The 26,297-nt window shown below is 45.0% G+C and overlaps 1 protein-coding gene across 8 annotated transcripts in view; it reads right to left on the bottom strand.

Annotated features, from left to right (window-relative positions):
* Positions 1-26,297, bottom strand: part of ICA1 (islet cell autoantigen 1) — a 128,730-nt gene that overhangs the window by 10,291 nt on the left and 92,142 nt on the right. For 7 of the 8 annotated variants that reach the window (XM_059728971.1, XM_059728973.1, XM_059728972.1 and 4 more), the window contains exons 9-14: positions 22,011-22,105; positions 19,163-19,212; positions 5,487-5,549; positions 5,348-5,389; positions 2,709-2,735; positions 1,030-1,293 (exon numbers count right to left, since the gene is read on the bottom strand). In XM_059728971.1, the coding sequence (XP_059584954.1) occupies positions 1,030-1,293; positions 2,709-2,735; positions 5,348-5,389; positions 5,487-5,549; positions 19,163-19,212; positions 22,011-22,105 (541 nt within the window). The remainder of the gene's footprint in view (positions 1-1,029; positions 1,294-2,708; positions 2,736-5,347; positions 5,390-5,486; positions 5,550-19,162; positions 19,213-22,010; positions 22,106-26,297) is intronic. The other variant, XM_014603227.3, reaches the window with a different exon arrangement.

Below are 26,297 nucleotides of genomic sequence, written 5' to 3'. Positions count from 1 at the left end.
GCCGGGGTCATTAGGGCCAGGTACAGACATTACATTTTTACTGGTATAAGTGATCAGAAACTGATCTATACCAGTAAAAGAACAGAAGTTCGGTGTGCACAGACTAGTTTAAAAATGGTGGAACCTGGTCTAAGATTTGCTGCCTCCCTGTACCTCTCCCGCCCACCAAAGGATGAATTTGTGTTCTGTTCACTACTGACCTAAACCACATCACTTACAAAAACATATAACTTAGATCAAATCCACCTCAGGCTTTTTGAATGTCTGTACTTAGCCTTAATGTAATGTGTGGTTGTGCCATATTAGTACACCTGTACATGTACCATGGGCAGGGGATATAAAAATAAAGCAAATAAAACATAGCTTCCTACTTGTTTCTTTGAAAATATTAAGTATTGGAAAAAATCTTTTTTTTTTGGCGGTCATTTTCCTGTTGTTTCCCTAGCACAAAGAAATAGCAGCTAAAATAGTTAATGCAATCAAAGAAACATTTTTCATTAATTTTAAAAGAAAATGCATTAAGATCTCAACCAAGCTATTCCGCATAATAAACTGGCTTTCTGCCATGTTATTTTGTAGGTCCTTGATTCATTAGTAGCTGAAAGCCTGGCTATTTTATGGCTGGAAAGGTGAATGTGTAACTCAAGCATTTCATACCCCATTCACCACTTGAAACAATGACATTCTGCCTGTATCTCAGGCTACAACAGACACTATAAACAATCAATAATGTATCAGGTAGGAGGAGGCCATATAACATCATTAACAAATGCTCTCAACAACAAAAAAAAAAAGTTAGCTGCATTAGTCTGAAGTCAGGAGAAGGTAGGGTAGGGTGGCACCTTAGAGATTTGCTTGTTCTGAAGCTTATATGCTTTCATAAGCGACAGCCTACTTTTTTTTTTGACAAAGCATCTGATGAAGTAGGCTGTCACCTACAAGAGCTTATGCTTCTCTGAATAAGTTAGCTGCTAAGATGCCATCCTGCCCTGCCTGCTGTTTCAAGACCAAAGAAATCTACACACTTACCATGTAGAGAGGACTGTAAATCATTCATGTTTTGGTCTAAGAGCTGCGAGGGAAGGAAGCCTGAAGGGGCTGCTGCTGCTGATGGAGCGGTCTCCATTTCTCCAACTGAGGAGTTTGTGGTGGGATCGGTGAGTGGGTCCTGTCCAAAGACAGCTGTCCACTCTTTGCTGAATTCTCCCTCATCCAAGGAGGTAGCATTGAGGATCTCATTTAGCAATACCATATCATCCTTTTCACCAGAATCCAGCTCGGGGGAGTTTGAAGCTATTTTAAAACAAAATGGGGGGCACAACTAGGGATAATTACTAGACATAAATTAACATTTGGATAAACAAATGCAGGACAGATGGGAAATAACTGAAAAACACCTGATCCAACTCTAAAATATTCAGTCATATTCAGATTGTATACTCTCCCCCTGGACTTCTGTGGTTTCCCGTTTTCAATCCTACTTTCAGTGGATCCCTGGGGTTGAAGTTTAAGCAACAGGCTATTTTTTTACTAGCTTCAGATAATATCAGCTGCACTGGGACTGTCCCCCTTTTAAAATGTAGCACGGGAAAAAAAACAATGTCACAATAAATCAAAACACTGCCTACTACTTGGCTTAATAAAAGTTTTAGGAGGCTGCCATTCGGTTGTTGTCTTCCTCCTTGTTACACAGGCTATAAAAGGACCAATTTACCCATGATTTAAATCAACCTAGCACAAACCACAAATAAAAGCTACCATTGCAAAGTTCAAATATGTAATAAGTGTTTGCTTCAGTTAAATTTTTTGATCCACTGATGAATGAACTAAATATTTGGGGGTCTCAAAGAGAATACATTCTTTTATGTACTGGATGGCATTTCCTAACACCCAACATTGGCAAAGTTCTTCTCCCACTGAAGTCAATGTTAAAACTCCCATTAATTTCAGGGGAAACACAGTTAAGCTATTGACAAGTACTTCTGAAATGCCCACTTCATTTCTTTCCTAAAGTGTGGGAACTGTGGTTAAAGCAACTACTAGATTATTTACAAGGTTAAGGTAAATCTGAAAAAACCCTAAATAAATATATATATATGCAAGTCCCAATTAGAATCCAAAATGTTGAGTTTACATCACAGTACAAAGATACAAGTAACTAGTTATATTTTATTCTTTTCTATAAATCATTAAACACTATGATGAGGGACTGCTGATCAGGAAAATAGTGGTTTACAAGTCTGATATTGTCACACTGCTTGAAACTGAAGTTTATCTCAATTATACTCATCTGAAACATGTGGTAAAGCATGATGGGCAGCTTTCGCTTTGCAAAGCTTCAACCAACCAGCTAGGCCTGCTCTCTCTGCTTGCATGCAGAATGCAAGAGAGACTTTTAATATTTTGGGCATAAAGAAAAACCATAAGAACAGACAGGAATCCCTTGAAACAAAATTGTTGCAGGAGCAATGGAACATTTTATTTAAAAACAACCGCTTGCTTAGATATGCGTCTCTCAATGACCACAACAATTTGCAATGGAATAATTCAGGTTTAGTGACAGGAAAGAAAAAAGAGATAGAATTGAGTTTTAAAGAGGCTCATGAGTGGATAGAATATAAACGCCTATATACTATGATAAAATAAGAACCAGTCTGAATGTTTATCCAATAGTAAAGAGAGATCTGAGGTTGAACATGCAAATTTACCTTTTCCTTTGCTTCTGTACTCCCAAGCTAGGGCCAAAAATAGAGGTATTACTAAAAACTTTATTCTTCTCGTATTCCTACCAGACATCATCAAAAGCATCATCTAGACATTATCAAAAGGATCACTCCAGGCCCCCTCACCATTTTCATGAGATTTTCATCCCACCTTTCTAATCTCATACTGCTTTTAGCCAGTCTCAGAGGAATGACTAAAAACATTAAGATACCTTTTCTTAGACCAACTAAATAGTTGGAAAAACGTTCTTTGCAAGCTTTTGAGCACAAACACCCTTCTTCAGGCATTGGGAGACTTCCAATTGGAGTCTCCCAATGCCTGAAGAAGGGTGTTTGTGCTCAAAAGTTTGCAAAGAACGTTTTTCCAACTATTTAGTTGGTCTAATAAAAGGTATCAAACCTACCCAAAAAACATTGCAGCCTATGTCCTTAGACCAACATGGCTACAACCAACACCCCTAAAAACATTAACACCTTCTAAACTCCTAGAAGTTCATCCAATATTTCTCTATTTATTCACCTATTCATAACATACTTGTGACTATGAGATGATAGTTGCTATAACTTTCTTAAGAATTTCTAAGGCATTATCACTCCAATCTGTCAACAATGGCATACGTTCCCAGTGCTTCAGTGGGAAATATTTTACTTTCATGAAGTTTAAAGACTAGCAGGGGAAGATAAAGGGAAGAAACGTGTTAATGTGTTAAGAGTGCTGTTAGTAGTGATAATGTGGCACTATTACTGCACCTCACCACAAATTATATTTACCCACAACAGGAAAAGGTTTGCAGCAGTACAGCTCAGATCAAAACTGCTAGATAGGCAATTCTTATGTATGTGTGCATAAGTGCATCAAACCACACTATGCTTGCTTTTAATGAATACGTTACTATATTCATATTTACATCTGAAAATTATATCACTTTTTTTGCTATCAACTTCTTCAGAAAATGATTGAAATGTCATACTACTTTATGATCTGTAAGAAGCCTTTTGTTTTTCTTGTAAGGCATTTTATATTGTATTTATCTGAATATTTATTTAGAAATAATTTAAATTCTCAGTTGGGTAAAGTAATCCAAAACAAAATTAGAGAGAAGATAGGAAGTATTTCAGAAAAGTTGGCTCAGCACCACAGAAAAGAGTGTTAGGCCCTGTACAAAAAACCTTCAGTACACCCTCTCTTAGATGACTGAAGTTTGTCTTTTACCAGTAGAGTTTATTCCCATAAAATCCAGGGAATAAGCATTAGCAGCATAAACATCCTTCTGCTGTTGTAACTGCCTCTCTGCTGGTTGGTATTCTAAATATTTGAGTAAAAAAAAGCCCATATCTGAATTAGTTTAAACTGGCCCCCAACCGTGTGTAGAGCAGGCTTCACGTGTCTCCAATAGGAGAGTTCAACATGAGGTATGGTTGGGTGAGTGAAAATGAGAGAAAAAAAGGCCACTACCGCTATGAGAATATTTAATATTAAACCACATAACAAAACTCAGTTACTGTACAGAAGAGTTTTGGGCCACGTATTACACACACGTGTTTCCCTGTGGCACTGGAAAATATATTTCCGCAGCATACAAGAGGGAGCTCTTGGTGTAGCCAAAATAATATTTCTCTCTACTTAGCAATTCTGTAATGTGGAATTCTGTACTGTGTAGGCTTGTCCTTGGACATCCCCAAATATTTTTTCCAGTTTGACTGAGATACATAGTAGGTTTATTTAATTTTTTTTTAAGTCACTCCAGAAGACTGAGGTTCTCCAAGATAACTCAGGAGGAAGGGAAGCTACTCCATGCAATGTTGGCTACTACATTTTCATAAATGCTGCAAATAACTTGTGTCACTCTGACTGTTGAGGTCTTTCCTAATTGGAATAGAGGGAGAAGATGGGTGGCCCTTATGTTCTAAAACAGGCCATTTGGGAAACAACTGTGAGAAATCCTCATGCCTTTGAGCTGTTTCTAATCTAATGAGAACAAAGGATGTGAGCAGTGACTGGAGGTAGATTATTGTTCTCCTTTACACATGGAAAACATAGCTATTTGAATTAACTAAGACAATCAAAGAAATACATAGCTCCTTCAAGTTTTTAACAAGACCCAAATGATTTCTTCTGCTCTTCCTCTGCCCCACTTCAGATATAAAAGCTGTAGGGCCCACTGGACTACCACTACCAATCCCTAGGATGGTGATAAGGGCTCACAGAGGGAAAAAAAGATGAAAACCAATTATTTAAAAAGGTATGGGTTGGGCTAGAATGACAGCGAAACATACTTCAATGGCTCAACTATGATGTACTGTAGTAATCGTTCCTGCATACATAAATCTGAGCTGCATCTGTTGCTACTAAAAAAAAAAATCATGTTTTATGTCAAAGAAAGTGAAGTACAGTAAATCCTCTTACAGCCAGTAGGTTTACATTTTAGTTCAATATAAGATTTATTGTCCACAGATTATGTAAATAGTGCTAGTTTTCTTTAGCATAAGTTAAGTATTGTAGGTGGATGACCTTATTTAGAAGCCCAGTCAACTTTCAGAGTATTAAGGCAACTAAAATATAGGATTAAAATTATATTTGATGTCTATTTTTGAAAAATAGATAATACACACACATCTCATACCATTTTCTTCAGGTTTCAGATCTAGCAAATCATCGATGGCACCTAGTGGTTTAAAAAAAAAAGAATTATTATTGGCGCACTTATCCCTTAAATGATCAATACCTATAAACTGTAACATAGTTCCATTAGTCCTGTTTACCTGAGTTTTCTCTATGGTTAAAATTTTCTCCCAGTGTAGTCAGGATGTCTTTGCTATCTTCAGCTATAAACAAAACGAGGAAAACAAATCAAACCAAGTTCAAGACAGAAATAAGTTCATGCAGTAGTAATACAAGATCAATGTGCAGCAAGTAGTACAGCAAGTAGAACAGTGGTTAAAATGTGCTAGATCATCACTGGACAAAACTAGGAACTAAAATTTCTGAAAAGCAAGCTACATTGCTGAGGGGTATACACCATTACTACTTTCTGAAGTGAAAGCCCCTGCAATTGGCTGCTTGTTCAGGTTGCCCACCTCCCGGGAAGAACAGCTAAATATAGTTACTGCAGGAATCAAGCAGAACTCTCTCCCCTTCTTTTTGGAGCCTACCCTCATTTCAGGGTGATGCTCCTCTCTCTTCTCCTTGTAACAGTGGTTCTGGGAAGAGAGGGGGACCCCCACGGCCCTGGGCAAGTAGGAAAAGAACCGCACAAGTTCCAAGAAAGAGTGGAATCAGGAGAAGGGACCAAAATTAATTACTAACTAGGGAGACAGACAGAGGTGACAGATTTGCAATTACTGTCAGCCCTGGGTAGCAGTTATAGAAGGGTTTTGTCTTCAGCTTCTCTCATACAGAATTTCAAAAGTAACTTTATCAGCTACATGTTGAAAGTCTCAGTGCACTTGCTTTTTTTCTTTTCTTTTTAAAGAGAAGCTAACCACCATGTGAATAATCAGACAATGCTCCCCACCAAAGCAATGCCTTTGGTCAGTGCTACAACAGAGCACAGCATCAGAAATAATTTTTAAAAAAGGTTCACACACTTATTTTTTTAATTCTTCCACAAGTATAATCCAATCCCATTGGAATCAGTGGTCATCTTTCCACTGGACATTGTACTGGTCCTAAGTACATCTTAATGCTCCCCAAAATTCAGATGAACAACTAACCTTTATCAGAAAATGTCATGCACAACACCTGACCAGCTTCGACACACAAAAAACAGTTCTCTCATCTTCAAAGCATTTCCCCTTCCTCTGTGTCCCCCAAACTCCCTGCCAAGCACTAGACAGCAATCAGTATCTTGAAATATGTGATTGTTCCATTAACACTTAAGTCTTTACATATTAAAACCAGGAAATGTGGAAGTCTAGTAGGATGGTCTCCTGGTAATTGTCTTTTGCCTAAAAAAATGTTAATATTAATAGCCATTACCAACTTTCAATCCTATCAAAAGCCATCCCCAAAGTGTAATGGCACTAAGGCCTGCCTTCAATGATCTTTAGTCAGAATGCCTTGGAAACCCAGGCCTTCCGCAGTCTTGAAATGCCATGGAACAGTGCTTGGGGTGCAACAGAAGGCCTGTGTGTCAGGTCTTACTGCTAAATCACTGCAATTTAATTTTTAAAATATCTTCTGTTCTTAATCTGTTGGGTTAAAATCCTTCGACACATTCAAGTTTTTTAATTAAAAAAACAAAGAGCAGATCCTTGTTTTATCCTACTTTGATGTGCTCTGTACTATATGGAAATGCAGGGTGAAAGTGATCATTCATCCAAACAAAACAATACCTGTTACTACATTAAAGATACCACTTTGATTTATGGATAACTCAGAAGTGCAGGATCCTGAAGGCATATAAATCAATACACTAAACAGCCAAGCCCGGAAGAAGGCCTAGTAAGTACTGTTACTGAATTTACAGTAACAAACCAGAGAACATGATGAGTTACCATATTGTTCCAATTCCAGGTTGACCCAATGTGTAAACTGACTAATTTTTAAGTTTCTTTTTGAAGGAAAAGGTCAACTTATTATCAGAACAATACTAAGGCAGCTGTTTAATGTACTGGAAAAAGCCTATGATGTTATGGGTGGAGGGGGGTTTGATCTAAGAGATTTTTGCTATAGGCTTCAAGAAACCAGCAATCAAATTATATTTTTTTAAGTTATAGATGATTGTTTTCTAAATCTGGAAGCTGCTACATACAACTGAAGGTAACTACATTTTAGACCTCAGTATAATGGATAAGAATGAGAATGGAAACTCTGCAAACTAAGAGAACTGGTCAGTCAGGCAATCAGACCCCCCCCCAGAAAAGGGAGTACATGAGGAATGGTCATCGCTCAAAAACATAATCCTTGAAGCATAAGGCAAAGCCATCCCTTCCTGCAAGAAATGCAGTCAACGGGCAAGGAATCCCCTATGGCTGAATAAGTAACTGTTGGACCTCATTAAGCTCAAAAGAGTAGCCTACACCAGCTGGAAAACAGGAAGCATTACCAAAGAGGATTTCTCTGCACTCCCCCAAACCTGCAGAATACTACTGAGAAAAGCTAGGGTACAAACTGAACTTAGGCTAGCTACAGGGATCAAGGCCAACAAAAAAAACCCTTCAGATATGTGGGAAGCAGAAAAAAGAACAAGGATAGTATTGGGCCCCTGAGAGATCCAATGGGGCAACTGACATCAGACGCCCAAAAAAAGGCCAATCTCCTAAATGACTTTTTTGCATTGGTTTTTCACCCTCCCAGGAGGATCACATTGCCAGGAATGGCACAAGTCAATTAGGGAGCGGGCAACAGGCCCAAAATTGATGTGGATCAAGTGAGAGAACACCTTGAGAAACTGGACATTCACATGTCCACGGGCCCAGATGGATGCATCCAAGGGTCTTGAAAGAGCTGGCAGACATCACTGCATCTCCCTTGGCAAGGATATTTGAAAGATCATGGCGCTCAGGCAAGGTCCCGGATGACTGGAAAAGAGCCAACCTGATCCCTATCTACAAGAAAGGGAGGAGGGATGACTCGGAGAGCTATAGACCAATCAGTCTGACATCCGTCCCTGGAAAAATCCTGGAGAAAATTGTCAAGGGATCCATCAAGGCCAGACTAACGGAAGGCAAGCTTCTGAATGCCAGCCAACATGGCTTTGTAACTGGCAGGTCCTGCCTGACCAACCTCATCTCCTATGACCAGGTAACATATGCCCTGGACAAGGGAGATGATGTTAACATCATATATCTGGACTTCAAGAAGGCCTTTGACCTAGTTCCCCATGATGTCCTCATGGTTAAGCTGGGGAAACTGTGGCCTTGATCATCATATGGCCCGATGGCTAGGCAACTGGCTACTGGGTCAGACCCAAAGAGTACTAGGTGAAGGGAACAAATCAATGTGGCACAGGGTAACCAGTGGAGTCACTCAGGGCTCGGTACTTGGGCAAGTACTCTTTGACATTTCCATCAGTGATCTAGATTTGGGAGTCAGATGTGAACTGGCCAAGTTCGCGGATGATACCAAATTATGGGGGAGGGCCATCACACTGCAGGACAGGCTGGAAATACAGGTTGACTTGGACACTCTCAAGATGGGCCGACCAAAACTGGATGGCCTTCAATGCAGAGAAGTGCAAGGTGCTGCACCTTGGTGGGAAGAACCCTCAGCATACTTAGAGGCTCAGCAGTGCTACACTCACTACCACCATGGCTGAAAGGGACTTGGGGGTCTTGATTGGCCACAAGATGAACATGAGCCACCAGTGTGATGCAGTGGCGGGCAAAGCTAACCAAACTCTGGCATGCATCCCCCGATGAATCTCAAACAAAACCAGGGAAGTCATCCTCCCACTTTACTCGGCCCTGGTGAGATTGCAGCTGGAGTACTGCGTCTAGTATTGGGCACCCCCACTTCAGTAAGGATGTGGAGAAGCTTGAGAGAGTCCAGAGAAGAGCCAATCGTATGATCCAAGGCCTGGAGCAAAGGCTGAGGGACTTGGGACTCAGCCTGTCGAGGAGAGGCTGAAGCACTTGGGACTCTTCAGTCTGGAGAAGAGAAGGACTTGGTGGCAGCCTACAACTTCATAAGAGGGATACATCAGGACCTGGGAAAACACCTGTTCACCAGAGCTAGGGAGTAAAAGGAAGGCCATAGGGAGTAAAAGGAAGGCCCAGGGAGGAATAGGACCCCTGCTAAATGGGCAGAAACAATTGGTGACAGACAGGGGGGACAAGGCTGAACTCCTCAACGAGTTCTTTGCCTCAGTGTTCCTAAGCGAGGAGCACGACAAGTCTGTCACTGGGGTTGTAGAGAGGCAGCAGCAATGCGCCAGACTACCATGCGTAGACCCTGAGATGGTGCAGAGTCACTTGGAAGAACTGGATGCCTTTAAGTCGGCAGGCCCGGATGAGATCCATCCGAGGGTGCTGAAGGCACTGGCCGACATCATTGCAGAGTCACTAGCGGGGATATTTGAACGCTTGGGGTGCACGGGCAAAGTCCCAGAGGACTGGAAAAGGGCCAATGTGGTCCCCATTTTCAAGAAGGGGAGGAAGGAGGACCCAGGCAACTACAGGCCAGTCAGTCTCACCTCCATCCTTGGCAAAATCTTTGGAAAAAATTAATCAAGGCTCACATTTGCGAGAGCCCGGCAGAACAAATTATGCTGAGAGGAAACCAGCACAGGTTCGTAGCAGGCAGATCGTGCCCGACTAATCTAGTCTCTTTTTATGACCAGGTTACGAAACGCCTGGACACAGGAGTAGGGGTGGATGTCATATACTTAGACTTCAGGAAGGCCTTTGATAAGGTATCCCACCCCATACTGGTGAACAAGTTAAGAGGCTGTGACTTGGATGACTACACAGTCCGCTGGGTGGTGAATTGGCTAGAGGGTCGCACCCAGAGAGTTGTGGTGGATGGGTTGGTTTCGACCTGGAAGGGTGTGGGCAGTGGGGTCCCACAGGGCTCGGTCCTAGGACTGATACTCTTTTATGTCTTCATCAGCGACTTGGATGGGACGAGGGAGTGAAATGTACTCTGTCCAAGTTTGCAGATGACACAAAGCTATGGGGAGAAGTGGACACGCCGGAGGGCAGGGAACAGCTGCAAGCAGACCTGGATAGGTTGGACAAGTGGGCAGAAAACAACAGAATGCAGTTCAACAAGGAGAAATGCAAAGTGCTGCACCTAGGGAGGAAAAATGTCCAGCACACCTACAGCCTAGGGAATGACCTGCTGGGTGGCATGGAAGTGGAAAGGGATCTTGGAGTCCTAGTGGACTCCAAGATGAACATGAGTCGGCAGTGTGACGAAGCCATCAGAAAAGCCAATGGCACTTTATCGTACATCAGCAGATGCATGACGAATAGATCCAAGGAGGTGATACTTCCCCTCTATCAGGCACTGGTCAGACCGCAGTTGGAGTACTGCGTGCAGTTCTGGGCACCGCACTTCAAGAGGGATGCGGATAACCTGGAGAGGGTCCAGAGAAGGGCCACTCGTATGGTTAAGGGCCTGCAGACCAAGCCCTACGAGGAGAGACTAGAGAAACTGGACCTTTTCAGCCTCCGCAAGAGAAGGTTGAGAGGCGACCTTGTGGCTGCCTATAAGTTCATCACGGGGGCACAGAAGGGAATTGGCGAGTTTTTATTCACCAAGGCGTCCCCAGGGGTTTTAAGAAATAATGGCCACAAGCTAGCAGAGAGCAGATTTAGATTGGACATTAGGAAGAACTTCTTCACAGTTAGAGTGGCCAAGGTCTGGAACGGGCTCCCAAGGGGGGTGGTACTCTCCCCTACCCTGGGGGTCTTCAAGAGGAGGTTAGATGAGCATCAAGCTGGGGTCATCTAGACCCAGCACTCTTTCCTGCCTATGCAGGGGGTCGGACTCGATGATCTATTGAGGTCCCTTCCGACCCTAACATCTATGAATCTACGAGCTCCCCAAGGGATGACAAGGTCTAGTCCCCATAAACTCCAGGAAGGCCAAATTAAACTGGATATAAGAACAAAGTTCTTTATAGTGCATGTGTCCAGGGTCTGGAACACACTCCCCCAGAAGGGGTTCAAGTGCCTACTCTGGACTCTTTAAAAAAAATGCTGGATTTATTTCTTGCTGGGGTCACTTGATCCCAGCTGACTTCCTGCCTATGGCGGGGGGGCTGGACCCAATGATCTCATGAGGTCCCTTCCAGCCCCTAACGTCTATGAAATCCATAGATTGGCATGTGCACACGCAAGCATGCACACACACTCACACTCTTCTTCAAAAAGACTAATTTCCCAAAACTAAGGAGTATTATGAGCAAAACCAAAAAACCAAATTGGGAAGAAATTTTTTTAAAAATGAATCACAATTGGAAAATCTTTAAGAATAGCCATGGCCATAAAGGTATGAGTCCACAAACAGGAAAGAGGATATTTTTTCATTAAAGGCCTTTTGTTATTTCTTGGCAAAAGGCAGGCAGCAACTAGAAATACCCCTGCCCCCACCCCAATAATATCACAAATGGAAAAAAGTAGGGCAAATAGCAACTGAAATAAAACAGAATTTTTGAAGTGCAGAAACTTAATAATGGAGACCAAAGACAGAAAAATCCATGGCTAGTAGAAACAGGGACCAAAAAAAAGCAGTTAGAAACAAGCAATGGGAACCAGCAGCGGGAAGGAGAGGAGACAGCACACGTGTGTCCCGCACGCACGTGTGCCCTTTTTACCAACCAACTGACCGGAGGAGGCGGCGGCAGCAGCAACAGAGGAATCGGCAGCGGGGGCAGCAGCAGCTGATCCCCCGAAGGTAAGTGGGGCGGAGGGACCCGGCACAGCTGAGCCGGATCCGGAGGGGAAGCCCCCCGGGTCCCATATAGCTGAGCCGGTAGGGAGCCGCGCTCCCGAGCCGCGCGGCGCGAACAGAGCGCGCAAACAGGCGCGCTCTGTGGGAGCACGCCGGCGTTTGTGCGGGCGTTCGCACAGGAGGGCGGGCCGGGAGGGCCAGGAGTGGGACTCCTGTAGGGGTAGGGCATAGACACCGCACAGGTCTACAAACAGCAGCTTGTAGAATGGTGTCTATGAGGAGTACTGCTAGGGCCTCTGCCCAGGGGGACAAGGCTGCCCGGGGCAGGTCTGGGGCCTCCACCCAGACCAAGCCCATGGGGGAGCCGGTGTCCCCCTACCTCCTGGCCTGTGGGGGATCCCCAGCAGGGCCGGGGGGGGGGCAGAGATTGGGGGCCCCCACACCTGTCCAGCAGGTGCCCGTCTTAGGGCTCTGGAGGCGCAGGTGAGGGAGCTCCGGAAGGAGGTTAGCAGGCTGAGGGGGATCAGGGAGGCGGAGGATGAAATTGATAGTTATTTCCTTTCCCTGCAGGCCCAGGCACCAAAGGAAGAAGCACCCCGGGGAATACCCTCTACAGCAGAGTGGCAGACAGTCACAGCCAGGACCGGAGGAACACGCAGCGAACCGGTACCAGCTTCTCCAGTCCGACTGGTGAACAGGTACGAGGCCCTGGCGACCCTGCAGGAGATGGAAGGGGAGGAGGAAACCCTTGAGCAAGAAGAAACACCACGTTCTTCACACTCCAAACAGATCAAGAGATCCACGATGACCCAGAGGAGGAGGCGACGAGTGCTCGTCATGGGAGACTCCATCCTGAGAGGTACGGAAGGACCCATCTGTTGCCAGGACCCCTCGGCACGAGAGGTATGCTGCCTCCCTGGAGCAAAGATTCGGGATGTGATGGAGGTAATCCAGGCCAGGATCAAGCCCACCGATTATTACCCCATGGTCCTAGTCCATGTGGGTACTAATGATGCAGCCAGGAGAATCCCCGATCACCTGATGGCGGACTACTGTGCTCTGGGTGGCGTGCTGAAGGAGTTCGGTGCCCAGGTGGTTTTCTCTTCCATCCTACCAGTGACCGGACGAGGAAGAAGGCAGGAGAACTGCATCAGAGAGACCAACTGGCGGCTTCGGCAGTGGTGTCTCAAGGCAGGCTTCGGCTTCCTGGACAATGACCCGCACATCACGATGAGGGACATGCTCAGCTGGGATGGGCTTCACCTGTCCCCCAAAGGTAAGCGTGTGTTTTCTACTAGGTTGGCGGATCTCCTCCGGCGGGCTTTAAACTAGGCTCGTCAGGGGGAGGGGAGTACGAGGGCAGGGGAAGCTGTGGACCACCAAACCATGTGGCACCCACAAGGACAGCCCAGCCTGAAGAAGGAGAACATTGGGAACCTGAAAGCCATGGGGAGGCCAGCACTACAGAACAGGTAAGAAACAAGAAGGTAAGAAACAATGGGCCCCTTGGGACTCGGAGCGGGGGGGCAGCAAAGGCACCAGTCGCAGGGCTCAAGTGCCTATATACTAATGCTAGGAGCATGGGGAACAAGCAGGATGAACTAGCACTCCTGCTTGCACTAAACACCTATGACTTAGTGGGGCTAACAGAGACCTGGTGGGATTCATCCCATGACTGGGCGGTACATATTGAGGGCTATAGATTGTATAGAAAGGACAGGTCGGGGAAGAAAAGGGGGAGGGGTTGCACTTTATGTCAGTGAGCAATATACATCAACCCTCATCAAGACAGAATCCGAGGTTGAGGAAGTAGAAGGATTGTGGGTTAGGCTACATGGGGGGCAAGGAGAAAGGGATTTGGTGGTAGGGGTCTGCTACAGACCCCCACACCAAGGGGAAGAAATAGATGCGGGGCTCCTGAGGCAGCTCTCGGAGACCATAAAAGCTAAAGAGGCGGTAGTCATGGGGGACCTAAACTACCCGGACATCTGCTGGGAGACGCAGACAGCAAGGTCCCATCGCTCACGCAGGTTTCTAACCTGTGTACAGGACCTCCACCTGACACAGGAGGTGCATGGTCCCACTAGGGGGAATGCCATACTGGATCTGGTATTGGCAACGGGAGATGACATGATAGGGGACCTCCAGATCGGTAGCCATTTGGGAGACAGTGATCACCTTATAATAGAATTCAACATAAGACGGCGAGTGGGTAAGGTAACTAGTAGGGTGAAAGTGCTAGACTTTAGGAAAGCTGATCTCAATGCACTCAGGCGATTAGTCGAGGAAGCACTGCAGAGTAGGAGTTTTGATGGGATGGGAGCCCAAGAAGGGTGGCTGCGCCTAAAGGAAATGATCCTTCGGGCACAAAGCAAGACGATCCCCGAGCGAGGCAAAAGAGGGAAAGGGGCCAAGAGGCTTCCATGGCTGACCAGAGAAATCCAGGGCAGCCTAAGGGCCAAAAGGGGAGCACATAAAAAGTGGAAACAGGGTGAGATCACTAAAGATGAATATACCTCCTCTGCTCGTGCTTGTAGGGAGGCAGTTAGGCGGGCCAAAGCTACCATGGAGCTGAGGATGGCAACCCAAGTAAAGGACAACAAGAAATTGTTTTTTAGATATATAGGGAGTAAAAGGAAGGCCCAGGGAGGAATAGGACCACTGCTAAATGGGCAGAAACAATTGGTGACAGATAGGGGGGACAAGGCTGAACTCCTCAACGAGTTCTTTGCCTCAGTGTTCCTAAGTGAGGGGCACGACAAGTCTCTCACTGGGGTTGTAGAGAGGCAGCAGCAAGGCGCCAGACTTCCATACGTAGATCCTGAGGTGGTGCAGAGTCACTTGGAAGAACTGGATGCCTTTAAGTCGGCAGGCCCGGATGGGCTCCATCCGAGGGTGCTGAAGGCACTGGCCGACGTCATTGCAGAGCCACTGGCGGGAATATTCGAATGCTCGTGGCGCACGGGCCAAGTCCCGGAGGACTGGAAAAGGGCTAACGTGGTCCCCATTTTCAAAAAGGGGAGGAAGGAGGACCCGGGCACAGTCAGTCTCACCTCCATACTTGGTAAAGTCTTTGAAAAAATTATCAAGGCTCACATTTGTGAGAGCCCGGCAGGGCAAATTATGCTGAGGGGAAACCAGCATGGGTTTGTGGCGGGCAGATCGTGCCTGACCAACCTAGTCTCTTTCTATGACCAGGTTACGAAACGCCTGGACACAGGAGGAGGGGTGGATGTCATATACTTAGACTTCAGGAAGGCCTTCGATACGGTATCCCACCTCATACTGGTGAACAAGTTAAGAGGCTGTGATGTGGATGACTGCACAGTCCGGTGGGTGGCGAATTGGCTAGAGGGTCGCACCCAAAGAGTCGTGGTAGATGGGTCAGTCTCAACCTGGAAGGGTGTGGGCAGTGGGGTCCCGCAGGGTTCGGTCCTTGGACCGATACTCTTTAATGTCTTCATCAGCGACTTGGACGAGGGAGTCAAATGTACTCTGTCCAAGTTTGCAGATGACACAAAGCTATGGGGAGAAGTGGACACGCCGGAGGGCAGGGAACAGCTGCAGGCAGACCTGGATAGGTTGGACAAGTGGGCAGAAAACAACAGGATGCAGTTCAACAAGGAGAAATGCAAAGTGCTGCACCTAGGGAGGAAAAATGTCCAGCACACCTACAGCCTAGGGAATGACCTGCTGGGTGGCACAGAGGTGGAAAGGGATCTTGGAGTCCTAGTGGACTCCAAGATGAACATGAGCCGGCAGTGTGACGAAGCCATCAGAAAAGCTAATGGCACTTTATCGTACATCAGCAGATGCATGACGAATAGGTCCAGGGAGGTGATACTTCCCCTCTATAGGGCGTTGGTCAGACCGCAGTTGGAGTACTGCGTGCAATTCTGGGTGCCACACTTCAAGAAGGATGCGGATAACCTGGAGAGGGTACAGAGAAGGGCAACTCGTATGGTCAAGGGCCTGCAGACCAAGCCCTACGAGGAGAGACTAGAGAAACTGGACCTTTTCAGCCTCCGCAAGAGAAGGTTGAGAGGCGACCTTGTGGCTGCCTATAAGTTCATCACGGGGGCACAGAAGGGAATTGGTGAGGATTTATTCACCAAGGCGCCCCCGGGGGTTACAAGAAACAATGGCCACAAGCTAGCAGAGAGCAGATTTAGATTGGACATTAGGAAGAACTTCTTCACAGTTCGAGTGGCCAAGGTCTGGAACGGGCTCCCAAGGGAGGTGGTGCTCTCCCCTACCCTGGGGGTCTTCAAGAGAAGGTTAGACGAGTATCTAGCTGGGGTCATCTAGACCCAGCACTCTTTCCTGCTTATGCAGGGGGTCGGACTTGATGATCTATTGAGGTCCCTTCCGACCCTAACATCTATGAATCTATAAGAGATATCCCAAGTTTATTCCTAGGCTGAGATGATAAAATTCTTCATAATGACAAAGAAATGGCAGAAGCATTCAGTAAATATTCTTGCTCTGTATTAGGAAGATGCAGGATGACAAACCTGTATCATACAAGGAAATTACTTCCCAGGTCATTAGTAACCAAGTGGATGGCAGAGTACATCTATTAGGAACAAAACCCAGGCCAGGATAACTTGTACCCAAGAGTGCTAAAAGACTCAACTGAGGATCTCTCTACCCATTTTTAAATAAATATTGAAATACCAAACCCATTTCAGAAGACTGAAAGAGTACAAATGTTATGTCAACATCCAAAATGTTTAAGGGGATGACCTGGGAAAAACAGGCTAGTTAAGCTGTTATCTGTCTTGGGCAAAATGGAAAACATGATGTGGAATTCAGTAAATAAAAGACAGCAGTATAATTTATGCTGGGCACCATGGCTTTATGAAAAACATGTCTTATCCAATCTTCAATCTTTCATAAAATGTAAACGATTAGTTGATATGTTCAACCACATAGATGCACTAGATTTTTGTAAGGTATTTTACTTAGCAGTACATGGAATTCGGATTAGCAGAAACTAGCAGTGTACAAATAAAGTACATACTGAACAAATAAAAAACCTTGTAACTGAAAGAAGTCAAGGAGTAGATGTTGGCAGGGAATCACTGCCAAATTGGAACATCTGTTAGGGTTCTATACGGCCATCCAATGCTATTCAATATTATCACTGAGGAACAGGAAGTAACACAAAATCACTGGTAACAGAAGGTGCAGATGACTTGAGAGTGGTAAATGACCCTGAGGACAGGGTAATCATACAGAACAATCTTGCCGTAGAGTGTTTTTAATATAATAGCCGGATTTAAAATTACATGTCTAGGGGCAAAGAATTCAGGTCATACCAAGGGTAGGTACAGACATTTGGGGAGGTTAGATCGAGTTAAAAATGACCACCCGATCAAAGGTAAGCTGGGATGGAGGGTGGCTAGCAGGGATTGTAGGGAACAAGTGGGGTCCATGGGGGGAGTCAGGGGGTTGAGGGGTGTGTGTGGGATGGTGGGGCCCAGGACAGTGTGGCGCGATTAGGGGGCAGCAGGGTCTGCAGGGGAGGATGGGGGGCAGCAGGGTCCGTCGGGGGGAGGTGAGGGAATGGGGGGACAAGCGGGGTCTGTGGGGGATCCATGGGGTCCAGGAAGGTTTGGTAGGATTGGGAAGCTAGTGGGGTCCAGCAGGCTTTGACTGAATCAAGGGGGCCGGCGGCTCTGCGGGAGAGGTTTCTGGAGTATGGGGGCTCTTTCCCCCACCCAGGACCAGAGGATATTTTTATCCCCTTGACTGCCCCACAGCCCCAGATGAACAACTCCCATGGTGAACCACCCACCCCAGATCCTGCCTGCCCCCTCCCCACTCTGTCTTACTTCTATTGGCTCCCAGCACTGGTGATCTGGTAAAACTGGCACCAGAAGCAGCTTGTGGGATAGGGCATTTTGCAGGCTTGGGGTGGGGGTCTGGCTGGTCTGCAGGGGAGAGGTTTGTCTGTCTGGGTGTGAGAGGAGGTGTAGGAAGGCTAGAAAAAGCCCAGGGCAGGAAAGGAAAAGTGCATCCCCAGGCCTGGGGCCAGTGGCTGGGCTTTTCCATCCCTGGGGTTGCAGTGGAAACTGTACAGAAGTTCAATTAGCTCAGTCTTGCCTAAGTCTGATCTAAGTAAGACTACCTCCCAGATACAGTTAACTGAGATCAGGTTGGCCATTTTTAGACAGATCTAACCCTTCTGAACTTTTGTAGTTTGCACTTAGACCCACCTAACTAAGGTTCTAAGTGTAAGGTCTTCATCTGGGTGAACTGAGTTAGATCATGTGGCCATTTTTAACACAATCTAACCTGCTCCTGACCTCCCCAAATATCTGTATGTACCTCAAGGGAACAGGGGACTGGGCCTGAAAAGCAGTAACTCTGAATAGGAGTTAGTGATCATGATAGACAATTACCTATGAGTTCTTAATAGCAGATTGCAGTTAAAAGGGCTAGCACTTAGTAGTATGAACAGGATTGGAGAAACCAGGGGTAAGGCGATGTTTTGTTCCTTTGAATGAGGCATTTGTGATACTAATGTTGAAACAGTCCATGCAGTTTTAGTGTCTGTATTTTTAATAATGATACTGAAAAATCCAAGAGATACAAAAATTATTCAAGGCCTGGAGAAAATTACTTAACCTAAACAGAATGAACTCCTTATCAAAAGTAAGACCAAGGGGTGATTTGCTTTCACTGTGTAAATACCTCTAAGGAAAGAAAATTCCAGAAAGTAGCAGGTTCCTTAATCTACTAGAAAAAGTCACAGAACCTATTGCTAGAAGCCAGAAAAAGGAGAAATCCTTTATTTTAAACACTGAACAACATTAGCCATTGGAACAAACTACCAAGGTAAATTGTATTCTGTATCCTGATGCCCTTGAATGAAGGTTGGATCCCTTTCTGGACAATTTGGCTCAGTACAGTGTAACAGGATAATATACAGGAAGTCGACTAGATGGTCTAGTAGAGTTTAAGACCAAAAAGAACTATAAGTCTCTCTGAAGTTGTCTGCAAACATACATTACATATGTGTAGTGCATACACAATGCACATGAAAAAAACATTACGTACATTAGAAGTCTGAAAATATGACATGAAATAATACCTGAATAGCTTGGTTCCTTGCTGTGGTTTTCCTCATACAATGAAATCAACCTTAAATTGAAGAGGGGAAAAAATCAAGAGCATATTCCTATTCTTCAGTATATTTTTTTAAAGAGATAAAATTTTAGATTAATCTCTTTTTTCAGTTGCACCATAATAGCATTAGACTAGTAACTGCACTTCCCATATAGGCTGGTAAATTATTGTTTTTTACCTGTCCAAATATCTGCTGAGGACAACCTACATTGGATTCTATATATCTAGATTTTCATAATCACCCCTAAAGATATATAACTATCCCCCACAAAATCATTCTGCATCTTATCCTATTTGCTTTGGAACAGCAGTGAAATATGGTGGACCAGATTCAGCCCACATGCAAGCCCATCAACTCCAATCAAGTTATACCCAAGTTCATTTTATCACATCATTAGCACAGATTCAGGACTGACTGCTGCTGTTATGGGTTTTTGATGCAGATCTAAATAATAGTATAGACATGCTCTGGCTATTGCAATAGTCCACCCTGTTGAGTAGCAAAAGAATGCATGGTCTGCTGACAGCAATACATGTCAATCTCCATTCCTTTAAGTAATAAAACATATTTTAAAATCTTTCAGTGTTTCCACAGGGATTTCTAAGGGACAAAAAAGAGGGGGAAAACTTTTGCCCCACCTGTCACTGAGGGACAGAAAAACTGGTGTATAAGTAAGCATGGTCCTTACATGGCAGCTGATGCACTGAGCCAAACCCCAGTTCTTGCCCTACTACTCTGACTAGGGTCAAGCCACTTACCGTATTTAGCTGAATCCAAGATAACTTCAAATTTAAGACAACTTCATATTTAAGATGACCCCCCCAATAATCAGTTTCTAGATTCTAAATTATAAATCTGTCTACAATCTGATTATAGGAGGGTCATCTTAAATTTGTCCTCTCCACTGTTGTGGTAGGAAAGCAGAGGTGGAGGGCAGAGACAGGCAGGCAGGAAAGCAGAGGCCAGGCAGACACCTTGTTCATTCTCCCCTGGTGCATGCTTCTGCACCATTAACACTCCCTCTGCCTGCAACCCTACCACTTGTCCCTCTTCCTCTACTGATCCTGGTGCAGGGGAGCCCTGAGCTGCTTCTGCCTCGTGCTTGGCAGTGCTCCTTCCTTGCCGACTCCTCTCTCCCCTTCTCCTGTCTCCCCCACTGGCTGGGAGCAGACTGTATGCAGCGCAGAGCTGGGGTCCCAGCACAGTTGCTCCCTATAGCACAGGGCAGGAGCAGCTCTGGAGCTCTCCTGTGCCTGTGACAACTGAGTGCTAGCTAGACCACTTCAGCTAAGAGCTGTAGGGACCTGCTGTGCAAGGAGCCCAGCTGGCTGGAGACAGCAGCAGCACACAGATTCCTCCTTCCCCACCTGGCTCCCTGTTAGCAAGGGAGACAAGGGGGAGGGGAGCTGGGCAGGGAGCAGACACTGGAAGCAGGAATCTGTCTGTCACTGATGCTGTCCCCAACCCAGCCAGGCTCCCTGAACAGCCACTTCCCTCAGCTCCCAGCTGATACTCAATTCTAACCCGAGTCTTTATTTTCCTCATGATGAAAGGGGGAAAAACCTTGTCTTGGAATCAAGTAAACACAGTATTTTAGCTCAGAGGATAGATGTACTGTTTCTTTAAAACTGCAGGATGCAGTAACTATACTACAGTATTGAAACTGAGGAAGCTTCTTAGGCAGAAGCTCTGAAGTGCATGATAGAAAGCTTCAAGAAACAAAGCTCACATTTACCCTAGATGTTTCTTAATCAGTTTTAAAAAAATCATTTCTTTTTTCAGTGATATATGATGACTGGATACATAGTACTCCTGTGAAAACTGTGATGTTAATTCCTTGTGTCCTTTCTAGACTCCGATATCTAAAATAGGACCCCCTTAAATTATTGTTTGTAAGCAGATGAGGTATCTAAAATAAATAAAAGAACTGGAAGATGGCACTCTTTCATAAAAGTCTTCATAAAACAGCCAATAAAATCCAGTAACAATTACTCGAGATGTTCATTTTCTGACACACGATCAGTTTACTTACTTTTGGTACCTTACTTAACCTTGAGTGCTCAAAACAACAGGTGGTAGAAGGATTACACCAACACATCACCTGCCTGGAAATAAGCCCTGATGTTTCCACGAGAGAGAGAGATCACATCTCACCCCTTCTGTCTCCCGCTCTGGATCAGCCACTCCAAATATGAATGAGCTATGTATTAATATATCCCTCTTGCTTCAGAGCTAGAGGTAACAGAATCAGCTCATTTAGATGCACTTTTTCTAAAGTGCCTGCTGCTTCACTGGGTTGCTAGCCAACACTGTATTAATTACAAAAACTAATCCCTGCTCAAATGAAACAGGAATTAAGATGCTTTTCCTGGAGGGCAAGGAGGAAGGCAAGGAAAGGAAGAAAAAAAAAAACTAGAGAAACAGAAGCATTTCTCCTGAATGAAGCAGTCAACTGCTTTTTTTTAAATCTGGAAAGAAATATGATGGACAAAATGAACAAAATAAAGAGAAAGCTAGTAAAGAAGAAGAAAACAGTTAGTTAAAGGCCTAATTAAACTCCCGATTGCTCACTTCTAATTTACCATAAAGCCCCTGAATTTGGCCCTCTAGCTCAATTTCTCATAAATATCCTGCAGCATAACAGGAATTATCAACATTGCAATGCTATTTGCTACAGTGTTCATGTCTCTCTGTACAGCATGTCTACGTACAGTTCCAACTGAGACAGTCTTATTACAATAAAGGCAAACTCAAAGAAAGCATGAGGAAGATGAAAAAGAAGTATTATTCTGAGATGTCGGACACAACTTACTGACTCTGCTGATCATCAACTGACTTGGTGCTCTCAGTCTGCAAATCCTCTTTTTCTGTTCTTTCAGTGAGTTTATTTACAGGATCTTGCAGACTCTAGATCACAATCGGTAAGTACATGAAAAGGGAAAAAAACAGCAAGTTGTCAAGGAGGCATAACATATTTTTAGAAATGTCAAGCTAGATCACTGGGTATGCATGATACAGCACAAAAAAGGATCCTGGATTCAAGTTTAACTTATGTCAGCAGAAACCATTCACTACTGTAGAGCTACAGTACAAATAAGTTGAAAAACCACCAGCACTCATTATACACTTTCTTTATTGACCATTCATTTCTGAAGTCCTGTTAACTGTTGCTAAACTCATATTCTGTTTCCAATACGTATTTAAGGAAAACCTTCTGTTCCATTTGCAGCCCACATGTTTTTAGGGTTCTTTTTGTTTTAGAAGATGAGATAGCTTCATTTTTTAAGTTCTGTTTTGCTCCTCAGACCACCTCTTTAACCACCTCCGTGTAGCACAGCTTAGCTCATGCAAAGACTACACAAAGGTTTCACCTTGGTCCTAGTCTGAAAACAAGTGACAAAACTTTGTAGCATGTGGTTTCCATGTAGTGCATTTTATAAAAATCTACTGGAAGTTTAATAAAGTAAATAGGGTTTTTCAGATTTCTAAAATGGTGATTTTGTGATCTGAATGCCCAGTTGTGCAATGAAAAGCAAATCTGCAATAACAGCATTAGGAGCTTGTATATCTTTTCCCTGGCACGTATTTTGGAATTGCTGACTGCAAACAATAATACACACATGATTTCTGCCCCAAGTGTTTACGATGACATACATGTGGCCTGAAATTCTTGGATACAAGTGTTATCTGTTTATGGCATAACTGCACATACTAACTGTGTATGCATATATGATTATTTAAGCCATATTTTTTTCCTATCCACTGTTCTTGGCTTACATGTGAAAAAGACCTCCTTTTCCCCTACCAATTTGTGTATTTTGTAAACTCAATTAGAAATAGAAAGTAAAAATGCTTTGCTTCTGCCTCAAGCATCACAACCATTAATAGGTAGCTTCCACTGCAGAGTATCTAACAATTTTGGACTGCATGAGCTCGCCTACTTAACTTATATGGTTCTGCAGTGCTGATCAGTATAAAGAGGAAAAACAAACAAAACAAAAACAAACAATTTTAGTTTAGTTACTGGGGGACAGATTATACAATTCAGTCTGTGTGAGCAGATCTTAACACCCATGCAGTGCCTCACTGAATTCAATGGTGCTCTGTCTAGGCACAAGAGTGTGCCTGTGCTGGGTTAGCTACAGGGTCAGAATTTATGCCTTGCTCTTTGCCAGGCACACTGTTTGAATATTCCCAAAAAAGGAGCAGATATAATTTTGAATACACATGAAAAGAGGTTATACTGGTAACTAGCTGCTACTTTTACTGCTGCTTTTCTGGCAACTACACTTCAAACTGTTCATTTCAGATATGAGCAGGAATCTGTTTTCCTGCCCCACAAACATTTTCTAGATGGAAAAAAAAAATTCCATTCAACATCAGGATAAGCAAAAATGTATCAAACATGTGTGCACACATAAAAACAGCCCACTGGTTATGGCATCACCTTCTACATAGAATAAGAACATACGGGATAGGTACATTACACTTTACCAGTATAAGTGATCGGAAGCCAGTCTATACCCATAACAGATCAGATTTTCGGTGCACAGACTTGTCTAAAAATGCCAGAACTTGGTCTAAGTTTTGCCCACGCCCTCCACCCCCCACCAAAGGGCAAATGTGTATTCTGTTCACTGCTAAACTAAACTATACCACTTACAGAAACCATGTACCTTAGAATGATTCCACATCCAGCTTTTTTAATGTCTATACCTAGCCTAGAAGTATAATATTGGGTCAAGCCATAAATCTGTCTAGCTCAGTATCCTGTATCTCACAATGCCAAAGAGGCTGCCAATGAAAAGAGGGCATAGGTATACATGTGGGCCATTTCAAGACTGATAGGGCCCTGCCCCTCTTCTCTCATAGCTTCCAACATTCAGAGGTCTATAAAGTCCTAATTTGCAGATTGCAACCCTAGGTATTACGTTAATACCGACTGATGCACCTTTCCTGCATTAATTTGTCCATTCTTTTTTGAACCTGGTTAGATTATCAGTGGCTACAACAGTGGGGAGGAACCTTTTTGGCAGGTGTCCCACAAATAAGTACTGAGTGCCACTTGGATCCCCTTCGTCTGCCAGAGCTGCTGCTCTGCTTTCTGCTCCTTGGTCTGTGCTCCCTTCCTGATCTCCACATGCCAGGTGAGTCTGACACCTCTAGCCTACTGCTTTTGCTAAGGAAAATATATTTTGTGAGAAGCTCATGAGTACAGAACATTTAGTCTTTGTGTTTAGAGTTTCATTAAAAGGTTAGCATGTCTCACCAGAAAAGAACAAAGAACACCATAATTCCCATTATATAACCATGGTTAGAGTCACCAGCCCACCTGCCAGGTGGAAAATATTCTCACTTATCTAGTTTATCTTGTTCGCACTGCTCCACTGCTCTCCTGAACAGATTATTTACAAATGGAGGAGTTTCTAACTTCTATTCATGTATTTCAGTCCCTGTTTATATGAAATCAGACTGTTACACTTAGGTTTTCCTAGGTATTTTAGGAATCAAGTTAACAGATTTGTACTTCCTGAAAAGCTTTTCTTTCCTTTTTCTTTAATTTTTCTATAAACAATTTTAAGGGAATTTAGTGCTTGCAGTGAGTGCTGGAGTATTTTGTGTGTCAAAGGAACACTTATAGCACAGACAGCAATAGCGTGTGCTCTCTCATGCCTCCCTGCAACTGGGATCCTACTGGGTCAGTTTTTCCTCCCTTTCAATCCCTAGCCCCCTGATTCATACCATCAAAAAAAGATATTCATACACCATTTACACTAGGGGTGCTTGGACTTAGAGAAACATCATCTAGAACATGACCTTTCTCTGGTTTCACATACACCCCCAGCAGATGGAACTGCATTTAAACCAGTGACCAAGGTTCAGTTTCTGCATTGCTGATGTTAATGGAAAAAACCCATGTCTCCAGTGGACTTCAGATTTGGTTTAAGGAAACTAAAGACATCAGAAAGATTCTGTACCATGCCCATAGGAAGCATTTCACAGAACTCATGGCCCAGGGTAGTACAGAGACTTAAGTCATCTTTCATTGGCTTTAAGTCATCTGTATGCCCTCATGGGGCGTGTCCAGAAGCACGTGCGTGCTCATCTCGCCCTGTGTCAAATGATATGCCTGCGTGCCGTGCTGGGTCCTGCCGCTATGGGCCCAGCCCGGCCTGGTGGCACGAGCAGCCCCAGGGCTGGCAGGACCCGTCTGGGTGTGGCGCGTGGACCCCACGCACTGCACTGGATCCTGCCGCCATGGGAATGGCCCAGCCAGGCAGCAGAGGGGCCCCGAGGGCGGCAGGACCTGGCTGGGCCCGGAATGTGGTCCCCGTGTGCCGCACCAGGTCCTGCCACCAAGGGCCCAGCCCAGCCAGGCAGCAGAGGGGCCCCAAGGGTGGGAGGACCAGGCACACGGCCCCTGCATCCTGTCACCATGGCCCGGCCCTGCCGGGCAGCAGAGAAACCCCATGGACGGCAGGACCCGACTGGGCCCGGCACGGGGTCCCTGCATGCCGCTTCGGGTCCTGCTGCCATGGCTCAGAGCACCCCACTCCTGCTGCTGCTGCTGCTAAAGTAAGTTATGGGCTCTGGGTGGGGGGGCTGTGGCCCTGCAGGGGGGAGCTGGGACTCTGGGTCGGGGGCTGTGGCCCTCCAGGGTGCCTGGGACTCTGGGCAGTGGGGCTAGGGCCCAATGGGGGATAGGGGCTGTGTCCCTCCAGAGGGGAGCTGGGGTCCTGTGGGGGGGGGGGGCTGCACCCTGTGGGGGCCAGGGGACCCACCCTTCCTGAGCGGCCCCCCCCACAAGGTCCCCCACATTCACAGTCCCCCAAGCAATCGCCCCACACCTACCCACATCCCTCCACACACACCCACCCACCTTCCCCCACACCCCTTCCCACCCTCTTCCTGCAAACACCACTTCCCCCCCATCACACACCCATCATGTGTGAAGAAAACCAAAAGCACACATCAACACACATAAGTATTTAGAATTTATTTTTTCATGATGCTAGAGACACTGGTAGGCTTCCACATTGCTTTAACATTGTAAATATACCAATAAAGCATTACCCAACTGATCACTCTCTCTCCCTCT

This window comes from Alligator mississippiensis, chromosome 5 (genome assembly GCF_030867095.1).
Source record: "Alligator mississippiensis isolate rAllMis1 chromosome 5, rAllMis1, whole genome shotgun sequence".
Lineage (NCBI taxonomy): Eukaryota > Metazoa > Chordata > Crocodylia > Alligatoridae > Alligator > Alligator mississippiensis.
This window is presented reverse-complemented; position numbering and strand designations above follow the sequence as displayed.